The sequence below is a fragment of the Daktulosphaira vitifoliae genome, unplaced genomic scaffold (genome assembly GCF_025091365.1).
Source record: "Daktulosphaira vitifoliae isolate Bord-2020 unplaced genomic scaffold, ASM2509136v1 Scaffold_3, whole genome shotgun sequence".
Taxonomy (NCBI): Eukaryota; Metazoa; Arthropoda; class Insecta; order Hemiptera; family Phylloxeridae; genus Daktulosphaira; species Daktulosphaira vitifoliae.
This window is the reverse complement of record NW_026099574.1, coordinates 18,661,889-18,674,516: the sequence shown is the minus strand read 5'-3', so window position 1 is coordinate 18,674,516 and position 12,628 is coordinate 18,661,889. Positions and strand designations below refer to the sequence as shown.

The following is a 12,628-nucleotide window of genomic DNA, read 5'->3' as shown; positions in this document are numbered from 1 at the left end:
ATATTATATTTAACTTTATAATGCTATAACTTATTGAAAAGTTTATGGATCCACACAATTTTTTTATGAGAAATAATATTTTTTAATAAACCCTTTTTCATTCGACATACTTTATCTTAATCGAGATATTAAGGAACCAGCAGATCAAGTAGCTTTTGGAATAAAACACCAATTTTTTTAAAATTAAACACTATCTAAAGATTTGCATCGAAGCGTTTATTTTTGATAGTGATTTTAATCACTGTCATATATCATTATACTAGATCCAACTATACCACGTCACAACTGTGCCGCGACCCCCCTGTGCTGGGTTTTTTTTAAGTGGATTTTCCAAACTTGAAATAATTTAAACCATAACATAATTAAATCAAAGGATTCTTAATAAACTCAAGATGCAAAAGTAAAATAAAAATGACTATAGTACAAAACAAAAGTATAAATGCACATTTAAGACTTAAACCTACTTTAAGCGACCTACTTAGATCAATCTGAAGAGCTTCGCGACATATGTAACAGAATATGATTTTGTTGTGCTAGACTATGTAAGCTTTCCGTTCCCACTAATAAAAGTATCACTTACAAGAAATGACTTAAGATATAAATAATAACAGTAATAATAATAGAAACTATAGCCGAAAACTGAAACTATTCAAATAAATAAAAACAAAATTAATTGATGCACTGTATTAAATGGTTACATACAATTCTATTTTCACTGTTTTAAAAATGAAATTGAAACTTTAATTTGAAGTTACTTTTAATCAAGACAAAAAATGAAGAAATAAATAATGCATTTTTAAAGGTTTCTTTATAAATAAAATATTATTTTTATAAGTATAAATAAATATTTTTGTTTAGGAAAATTATCTCTTCTTCAATTTATTTATTTTTCTTGATTTGAATAAATTTAATAATAATATAAAAATTTAATAATGTCTCTGAAAATACCCTTAATTTAGTTCGATTTAATTTCATATACAACTCAAGTATAAATTGAAATCTATTAATTCAATGGATGAAAATTTTATCATTTTTATCATTGCCATAAGTTCTAAAACGTATCAAAAAAATAAAACTATTAATAGAATTTTTTTTTTATTAAATTTTACTTTAGTTAAATAGTTTTTAGAGCAGAAAGCAACGGAAACCACTACACTTAACTTTTCCCTTTGTATATCGCTAGTTAAACTGATGGTGTAAAATCAAATAATTGAAAGTGGAGTATATTCCTTACAACTTATTTAAGCACTTTTATATATTTTTATCATTTTTAGATGTTATAACACTATGAAGTGAAGACTATTAAATGACACAATATTTTTAGTCAAATTTATCCAGCTTTTTATACGGAAGTCGAATGTTAGAACAACTTAGCTCTTAATGTTAAATTTTTGTAAAATTATCCTAAAATTTTTGTCGTTCTGAAACTAAATTCTACAAAAAAATTACGTATTTTTTGTTAAAAAATTAAGTTTTATTTTAATTGCTAGTCTAACTATACTCTTAAAAAAAACCCTTTATTTACATGTATTTAAAGTTTTTATCGCAGATAATGTAAGAGAAATTTTTTATAATATTAATAATAATGTTTTATTTATGTACGGATTTCGGGTATTTTATTACTTGTATAAAATTCAACGCGCGTTTTAAAAATAACATACTGAAGTACGAGATTTTTTAATAATATCTGACAGTTCAATTCAACAGAGTGACTGTTGAATACGAAGTTACGAATTTTGTTATGACTGGTGACACCGTCTGCACTACCACCACCGGCTGTGAAAGAGATGTCCACGTTCCCGTTTCATGACAATGCTCGTTCGATTGCAACACACCGAAACCAAGTAACAAATCTTGCATTCATGGTGTGTGTTTTTATTTGATTTATGTTTATTTCGCCACCATTGGTAGCCTATTGCTATACGATTCTCTGGTCATATGATTGAAAATCACTCTTGTGATACATTGTATTACTGCGCATACATTAGCATACATAGCAATCTTGTGGCCACCTGTTTAACATACATGGTCAGAACTACAAAAAACCGATAATCGATAAGTATTCATTTTTAAGTTATTTTTTTAATTTATTACGCCTAAGGCGATTAATTATTAATTGACCCCACCTGGTCCCCAATACTATAATATTTCATATTTGTTTTCATTTTTAATACATAAGCTTTGTTGTTGCAATTCATTTAGATATCTACTAGTGTAAGTACCATCCTCCATTTCCTATACAGTCCACCTCTCTTCCACAAAATTAATAATTTTAAGTAACAAAAGAACCACTCACATAATCGCACCTGACCCGCGAGAAGTATAAACCGGGCGGTCGATTAAAAAGCGATAACATGTAAAATTGACGATTCGTTTTATGAAACGCATTTCGAATTATCGATTTTGTTTGTTCTGGCGTAAGTTTCCAGATACAATTTTCCCTCTCTATTTTATCACTTAACAATATCGGTTTTAGAAATAAAACTTTTTCAAACATTAATTTTTTAAATTTTAATGCGTTTCAAACCATTGAAATGGGATTTTATCTCGAGGGAATCTAAGATCGACTATTATTCTCCCCATAATATACGTAATAATTTCATATTTTATGTTGATAGGATGACTGCGATACATTTTATAGATCCAGCTAATCCACAAAAAAATTACTATCAGAATACATAAAAACCAATTTAACAAGAGAATGATTTATTTACACGACAAATATTTACTGTGTATAATAATCGTTTCTATAAATATAAATAGTCCGTTTAAATAGCTTGTTTTAGGTTTCCAACCCATTGTTCAAGAATATGTTAAAAAAATGCATCTGTTTCTAATTTAAATATATACATTATTTATATATACATTAGTTTGATAATATATTTTTACCTTAATGTTTTTAAAAATCCAATTTTTCATATAATCACATGAAAGCATTAAATCAAATTTTGAAATTCATTAATAAACTCATTCTCACGCTTAAAAAAAATAATGCTTTTTCATCATGAAGTGTATTGCAATCATTAGCTTTTTCGGCCTGTATTCAATTAATTTATATTAATTATAATGCTAAAAACTATAATCCATATAAAATGTATCAATATTGTTTCCGTTGCTGTCTTTCTTGTCAGTTAATTTTTAAGTTGTCATTTTTTAATTATACTACACTTTCAGCTGAAATATCCTTTAAAAACTTTACCCTTAATGTTTTTCAATAACTTCAATGTTTTGTTACAATTTAATAACATAAACCATAAATCTTCAAAGAAAGTAAGCCAAATATCGCCTAATATACATAATATATTTACTTTGAAAAATGTCATAATTAAATTTAAACATTAAAAACATTCAACTTTTTTTTTAATTTTATGTTAATTTAATTGTATTGTAATACAATATTCGACTTATTTTTTTAGTTTAAACATTTGAATTATTTTTACAGATGTGTTAACTATAATATTTAAAACGTTTTTCTTATAAAATATTTAATTTTACTTCAGTCTTTTTACAATTATTTATAGTATAAATACAGTATTTAGTTGTCTAGAAGTATACTATCAAATTTAGGTAACTATAAATTTTCTATTGTTATTTAAAATTGGTTTTAAATAAATTTTGAAACATTTTTTTCAACTTTAAAATAATAACATGTTACTTACTATATTCAAAATTGTCAATAATTTTACTCTAATGTAACAGCGGAACTTAAAGCACTTATTATTGACTTTTACTTTTACTTTTCAACATATAATAACTACATGTAATTTATGTTCTATTTTTTTAAATATTTTAATTTATTTAAGTTAAATAAATTATTGAATTCATTAGATCTGAAGTCAAATATAACATGCGAGAACTAATCGATTTTGATATAATAATTGCAGCAAAACATCATTTCAAAGTACATCTTTAATTGATCTAACAAATATGCATTAAAATTAACAATAAATATATTGTTAATTATTCTACATCTTAATTTATAGTATTTTGATAAACACTGAATAACACAGTGGATACTTTTTAGATATTTTTTTTAAATATAGATGTTTAAATACTGTATCATATTGTTTTGAACAAGTTTTTAACGTAGTTACTACCACAAAAAAATAACACTTACCGATGATCATTATATTTTTTCAGTGCAAAAACATAGTAATCAAACGTTTATTAAACACTTTGGAAGTAAAGAAATCCCCGTTGATAAAATCTTTCTTTGTAAATACTAACTCCTAAATTCTTGGCATTAAAAAAATGCTATATCATGCCTTAGGCGATTCTTTTTAAAATATTTATTAATATTATCTTTTCCCTTTATTATTTATTTTTATATTGAATTATTATATTTAAATGAGCTTCAGATAGTAATACTATAGCAATTCAAGTGTAATTAATGAATAAATTCCTATTCCCGACATGCCCTCGATTATTTTTTGCATGCGTTTGATATTGTATAGATGATCAAATTTGTTTTATATGTGATGAGTGTATAGTTTCCATACCAACAAAATTCCAAAAATAAACAATCATTTAGTTTGGTCCAATACAAAATATAATAACTGAATAAATAATTTTAAAACAATCGATGTTAATTTCATTTTTTTATACATACATCAATTTCATCAATAAAATGTCATTCAACATACATATGTTTATATAATGTGATCTAAGACATCTTATGTGCAACAATTTTAAGTTCTTTAGTCATTTTTTAATAGTAGCACCATGTTCCACAACATATTTAAAATAATTATTGAGTTATTTTTGATGAATCAGCTAAAAATTTTTGGTATATCAATTCTTTGGCCTAAATTAAAAAAACAACAATTATTATAGCAATACTCATTAGTTTTCTTTGTATACGATTTTAAGTGGGTTGTACACGTTGAAGTTTATGTTCAATATTTATCTTTTCAAACATTTTTAGAAATTTCAAGTTCAATGATAAGTTGTTACATATAGATAATAAAAAAGAAGAAAAAATAACTTCAATTTTCAACAACTTGATTGATAGTTTTTCAACCCGAGAAGCGAAAAACGAACTTACAAATGTCTGTAACCGATTGAAAAAGCAGATGTATGCAGTAAACGTAAAAAACGATAACGGCAGAATCGGGCGTCTTTTAGGAACCCATTAAAATACAACTTTTGTGCAAAAAAGAAAAAGAATATTGCATTTTTGAAAAAAGAGTTACTCTCTTCACATTCAATTTATGTGAAACAAGAAGAAAAAGTGAAAACACTTTTTAATAATTAACAAGAAAAATATTGACATGCAGTAGTACATTTTTATCATATTTAATAAAACAATCTCGATAGTTTTATGACATAGTTTTTCATGCTAAACACTCATTATACACTTATAATATAAAATATTACTAAATACTTTTATATATATTTGTTTAATATTTTAATGTTATCAATAAACATAATACACGTTTCATAATCTAATATTACATAAAATAATGTTAAATGGAATTTGCAAATGTATGAATATACATAATTTTTTAAAATCTGAAAAATTACCTTAAATATTTAAGATAATTATTGTTATTTTATTATAAAAATTCCAACTAAAACTTATTTATATTATATAGAATAATAAACTGTAAATAGTTTTACTTCAAAACTTACAGTTTAACAATTAAAAATATTCCATAATCCAAAAATCAATAAAGGCTTAATATTCATTATATTATACTTGTCAAAGGCTAAACATTTTTTTCAAAATTATTCTATTTAAACTTCAAATTATTATTAACAAATTGTCAATACATTTTATTGTCCTATTAAATTATTTCTCTTTGTAATTTTTTTGTACTAAATTCTAAAGTTATCTTTTAAATACTGCGTATAACTTGGTTCTAAAATTAAAAATGTAATGATTTTGAGATCTTTAATTATGATCAAATAAAGTTAAAAATGACTATAGATAAACTTTAATTTTCTAATTGAAAACATTCCACTTTAAATTTCAGAAAACAGGTGAAGAGATCAATTACTAATAATTTATGAACGTCCACTCAAACAAAACTTAGTAAAACTCATGAAAGTATTGTTCAAAATACCTAGTAACCATTAGAAAAGATGACTAAACATTAAATACTATTTTTAAACATTTCAAATTGAATAAATATAAATTGAGGAAAGATTTTAAGATAAAAGTTTTAACGTTTAATTCAATGTTAAACGAATATTTCAGATATGTACAATGGTACTATAAAAACATTTAATTGTTTGAAAGTGACACTTTTTCCTAAATCAAAACTATTCTAACAACCTTTTTACGTTGTCCTTTTAGTTCAATCTACTATATGTGCAATATAAATAGTTATTTTTCATTACAAATGTTAAATTTAGATTTATATGAGTTATTTATTTATTAAGAAAAACATATTTTTCAAAATCTATACAAAAACAAACATCATAGTACCTTTGTACAAAGTAAATTTGAAGACTTTTAAGTTTCATTTCAATGTAACTTTAGAACACAATGCATTTTATAAAAAAATTATATTTCAATTGTACATTTTTGAATAAAATATCATGTTTTTTTAAACTTGTAAAACAAACAGTCTATTTTAATCGATTAAGATTAAAAAAAAAAATTATCAAAAAACAAATTGAATTGATATTAAATCAAGCTGAAATATTAGATAATATTTGGTATTAAACATGTTGTATCTATAGGAATTATTTTTTCATATTAAAAAAAAGTTTAAAAGATATATTATTTACAATAGAATACTAAAGAATATTATTTTTTTGCGAGTTCTATGATAATTAATAAAATTACATATAATATATAAATAACCAAATACTTATTCTATGCAAATCATTACAAACAAATTAACATTCTGGATAGTTTTTTTCTACAGTAACATAATAAAAATGTTTTTAAAAGTTGAATAAAGTGATTAATAATAATGACTTAAAAAAAAAGATTTATTGAACTTAAGGACAAAATAAAATAAAAAATGTGGTTTATATTCCGAAACTAATAAATTTTGTCAGATAAACGTAAATGTTAAAAACAAACTTCGTTTTTATCATAAACAACCAATGTGCAGACTTAAGATTTAAGATGTCTTTATAATCTCAGCACTAAACAGTATCTACTTACGATTTATTTTATGCATTTAAATAAAAGTTATGTGCTTATTTAAAAAAAAATTTGAATATTATTTTTTTCACGGAAAAAAAGTAAATAAAGCGTTTTAGTAACAAAGTCTCGATTTAAACTTTACATTTAAACTCAAGGATTATTTAAATATAAAAATTTGTAAATAATATTTATGCACTTTATGCAAGGCAGTTAAAAAAATTTGCTAATATATAAAAAAAAAATAAAATATCTTCAGTTATATTCATTAAATATATAGATTCTTATGTAACTAAGAAAACGTGTGTCTATTGTTCTCATTGTTTGTAAAAATTGAACTGTCTCTTTACTTACAGAACACCTTGCATATCATAAGATCATCAACTATTCTATGAACTGTATATATGTTTTTTATTAAACTCTCAATTTAGGTTAATGAACTATTAAATATAAATTAAAATACTTAACATATAAACGTTTTAAATATTCAATAGATTTTGACAAAAATAAAATTGTGTCTTTGACTAATTTTATATTTTTAAAGTCATTTTTCAAATGTAACAATATTTCTATCAAACAAAATATTCAAAATAATTATTTTTATTAAATTTTAAAATATTTTTTTTTTTTATTGGTTTAAAAAATTATGAATAATATCACTGAGTTTAACAGGTAAGCTATTTCATTAGATATCCTAACTTTATTTATTAAAATATATTATAGGGTAGTATATAGTATACTATTCGAATTCTATACGTTCATTTAATTCATAAACCAAAAATAGACCATTTCAAAATTCAACCACATTAGCTGGACATTTTAATGAAATTAAATTTTGTTAATCAAGCAAAAACGTTTTTGCTTAATTATATAAAGATGGCTTTCAGTAGCGATCTGAGCAACTGACAAAAAACTTATTGACTTTTTGCTTTTTGTGTCACTTTCTGTGATCATTCGGGTTATTAAGGAACAATGAAATAAAAATCTTTAACTGTCATGAACCATAAAAAACTCAATACTCTTAACCTATCACATTGAAAAATAGACAGAAATTTATTAAATAACTCTTTTTATAACTATTAAAAACATCAATATCTTACAAAATTGAGTATATCAAATTTTTGATATTTAATAACAAAATTACGCAGAGTTCGAATGAGGCTAAAAATTACATTCTATAAGAATGTAGTGAGACCAGCTATGATGTATTTTTGAGTGTTGAGTGGTTGAATAGAATGTAGACCAGAGAATGAGTGTAGCAGAGATGAGAATGCTTAAATAAATTAGTGGCCTGATGAAAGAAGATAGGATAAGGAATAAATATGAAAGAGAAAGCATAGGAATATCATCGTGGATAAGATGAGAGTAAATAGACTTAAATAGTTTGATAATGTTATGAGGAGAAAGGAATCGGTAGCTGTAATAACCAATTATGAACATGAATATTGAAGAATGAAGAGGAAGAGGAAGATCAAAAATGGAAATGGAGGGGTGTTATTGAGTGCGATATAAGGACGGCTGATGTGGGGGAATTCCTGTTAAGTGAAAGTTTACGATAAGGGTAGCCGATCCCAAGTAGTTTGGATTAAGGAGTTAAAAAAATAGAAGAGGAATAACAGAATTATTCTACTTGTGTATTAAATATACTAATGTATGGGAATTTTTTACAGTGTAGTTAATATACATTAAAACTTATGATACACGTGTCACATAATATATTTTATTGTCGAATGATATTCCTTTTTTTTAATCCTATATGAGGTTCAAATCTTTTAGAAGTAAAATGAATGCCTCGTCATGTGGTTGACTTAGTAATTTTGCACTTTATTTACAACCACATAAAGTGTCAATAAATAATTGTTATAAATTTCTTTTGTTTTTAGACCACAATTCGTAATTATAAATCTTCATATTTCTTTAGAAATTATTTACCACAAAGATTATTTATGTAAGAAAGATAAAGTATACTATTAATGCATAAAAATGTTGGTTGGGTTGGATTTTGAAAATACAATAATATGTTTCATAGCAATATTTTATTTTTTATATTTAAAAAAGTGTTTTATATTATATTAATATTATTTTGAAGTCAAACTCATGCTTACTAAAATATGGCAAACGCTTCATTCGCTTTAACCCCCAACATTTAATATAAAGTTAAAACATTAATACCATAAGCTACATAAATAGTGAATTTTTATTTTTATTTTTTAAGTATTTTCGTAACTAAAATATATAGTTATTTTGAAATAAACTAAATATTAAAAATAGAATTTGTATTTTATTTTCTAATTATAAAAAAAATACTTAACCTTAGCAGCCGAAGTTTATTTTATTGCGTAAAAGATCAATTAAAAATATTAATAAATTTATAAATTATGTAAATTTAGTACTAAATTTCGTAACAATTTTTATATTTTGATAAAATTAAATATATGAAACTAGACATGGTGGAATTATATTATATAAAATGGCTACTCATTTATATATACCGACATATATTTTTAAAATTTGTATTCTATTGAAAATATCAGAAATTATATTTACAAAAAAGTTTTATACCCAAAATTCCATAGTTCCAAATTTAAGTGAATATAAATATTTTTCATTTACACAGATTTCGAAGAAAACTTATTGTATTTAAAGTTTTCAATTGCCAAGAGGCTATATATTAATTCTTTATGTTTGATATATCAAAAGTAACGAAGAAATAAGTTTTCCTTTTACTAACCTAAAATCTACGAAATTTATCGTGACGTCAGTATTAACAACATCAAACTAAAAGTTAAATTTAAACCTTAGTACATTAATTTAAAAATATTTTAACAGATTCTTTAAAAATAATATACTTAGGCAAATCAATAACCGATTTTTAAGTTATTATACTCTTAGAATACAAAATGAAACTTTTAGTAAATTAGAGAACTAATCATTACATAAATATTTATCCTTAGTAAAATACCTTGATTATTTTTAGATATATTTTGGTTTACGCTACATAATTTGTGAATTTAAAGTTAAGGATGCTAATGTTGCCTATGAAAGATCAAGATTTATTTTATTCTATTAATTTCATCATTTACATTAGACACCTATTATTTTTGAATTTTAAACTCCATTTAATATATTGAAACCAGAATTTACGGCATTATTCAAAAAAATGTCTTTTAATTAAAAGACTCCAGGACGGGTAATCTGTTTAACGTCTCAGAGAGAAATAGTAATTCCAATTACTAAGGAAATAGAGTCGCTCGTAAATATGATTAAAACTTATTTCGGTGAGCATGTAGTGATGTTTAAAGTGTCTATTTCGTGCTGAATTTTGCTTAGAATTCCTAATTTTTTATTACTTAACACATCTGAGTGTTTCTAAACAAAATACACACAGATTATTCCGGACACTTTAAGAATTTTGTTTCTTTATTCATTTAATTAGTTTATGATAAAAATTGTAAATTATAAAATGTATTGATTAAGAACATACATTAGAGTGCTCTCTTACAAATTTTCAAATTCTCTCATAGATTGACAATCTTTTTATGTCACAATCATAAAAATAATTATTGTAAAATTTGGTACTAATCTAATACTATTTACTTTTGGTAACTTATAATCAGAGTTTTCTCAAAAAAAAAAGTATGTATTTAAACCTCAATGGCTACTTAAATTATTTACATTTATAAGGTTTCTTAATCTCTGCATTTAAAAGCATTCTCAAATATGTGTATTTTTACGGCTATTTAAATATGTGCATTCCTACAGCTTCTTAAATATGTAAATTTCAACGGCTTCTTAAATACATGCATCTATAAAGTTTCTTAAATTTGTGAATTTATAAGGCTTCATAAATATGTGAATTTGTACGGCTTCTTAAGTTCACACATTTCTATGGCTTCTTAAATATGTGCATCTATAAGGCTTCCAAAATTTACACATTTTTACGGTTTCTTAAATTTATGCATTTATAAGGATTTTTAAATTTGTGCATCTCTACGGCTGCTTAAATATAGCATTTCTACAGCTTCATAAATATGTAAATTTCTACGGCTTCTAAAATACATGCATCTATAAGACTTATAAGTCTACTATATATGCATATATAAGACATTTAATTTCAATGTCGTTTGTTTCTATGTGTCCAAAATTATTAATGAAATTAAACTATGAAACTAGTATAATATTAATGTACAGTAAACACAAGTGAGTGATCTCTATTTAAAATTATTGCTTGTAATAGAATATAGGCATACATTTTTCAATTAAGGGGTAGTTAAGATATTCATTTTGGTTCATAACAATATCATTACATTTTATATATGAAATTGTCAAAAACTTTTTAATATACATGAAAGTTTGAATTATAACAACAACAATTTATAGAGACATTTATTATATATTTAACGATTTTTTTTCAAATCAGATTTTAAAAACATTTAATATGTTTACTGTATTTAATAATTTTAATAGCTATAGTAATGCATACACTTAATGAAATCATAGAAATTTACAAAATATTAAGAAATAACAGTGTAAACATTTCTAAGATACCTTAAACTTTAAATCTAAGAAGCCTTATATTCACAAATTTAATAAGCTTCATAGATGCACATATTTAAGAAACCGTACAAATTCACATGTTTAAGAAGCCTTATAAATTCACAAACTTAAGAAGCCATAGAAATACATGAACTTAAGCTAAAATACATGTACAGAAGCTGTACAAATTCACATATTTATGAAGCTTTATAAATTCACAAAATTAATAAACCTTATAGATGCACATATTTAAGAAGCCGTTGAAATTTACATATTTAAGAAATTTCTACATCTTCATAAGTTCATGCATTTTTATGGCTTCTTAAATATATACATCTATAAGGTTTCTGAAATTTACTCATTTTTACGGTTTCTTAAATTCATGCAAGTATAAGGATTTTTAAATTTTTGAATTTAAGGTTTCTTAAATATGTGCATTTCTACAGCTTCATAAATATGTGAATTTGTACGGCTTCTTAAATGACTTCATTAAATGTACGCATTTNTTTAAGGTTTCTTAAATATGTGCATTTCTACAGCTTCATAAATATGTGAATTTGTACGGCTTCTTAAATGACTTCATTAAATGAACGCATTTCTATAGCTATTAAAATTATTAAATACAGTAAAAATATTAAATGTTTTTAAAATCTGATCTGAAAAAAAATCGTTAAATATATAATAAATGTCTTAATAAATTGTTGTTGTTATAATTCAAACTTTCATGTATATTAAAAAATTGTTGACAATTTCACATCATNTTTTAAAATCTGATTTGAAAAAAAATCGTTAAATATATAATAAATGTCTCTATAAATTGTTGTTGTTATAATTCAAACTTTCAAGTATATTAAAAAGTTTTTGACAATTTCATATATAAAATGTAATGATATTGTTATGAACCAGAATGAATATCTTAACTACCCCTTAATTGAAAAATGTATGCCTATATTCTATTACAAGCAATAATTTTAAATAGAGATCACTCACTTG

At 23.5% G+C, this 12,628-nt stretch overlaps 1 protein-coding gene across 11 annotated transcripts in view; it reads left to right on the top strand.

Annotated features, from left to right (window-relative positions):
* The window catches only part of LOC126902377 (octopamine receptor beta-3R-like), a 104,420-nt gene that overhangs the window by 63,217 nt on the left and 28,575 nt on the right, over positions 1-12,628 (top strand). The window contains exons 4-5 of one of the 11 annotated variants that reach the window (XM_050679570.1): positions 1,695-1,844; positions 1,912-2,829. The exons of 9 other annotated variants lie outside the window; for them this stretch is intronic. In XM_050679570.1, coding sequence (XP_050535527.1) covers positions 1,695-1,810 — 116 coding nt within the window. In that variant the 3' untranslated portion in view covers positions 1,811-1,844; positions 1,912-2,829. Of the gene's footprint in view, positions 1-1,694; positions 2,831-12,628 lie in introns of those variants that run through there. One more of the 11 variants, XM_050679569.1, reaches the window with a different exon arrangement.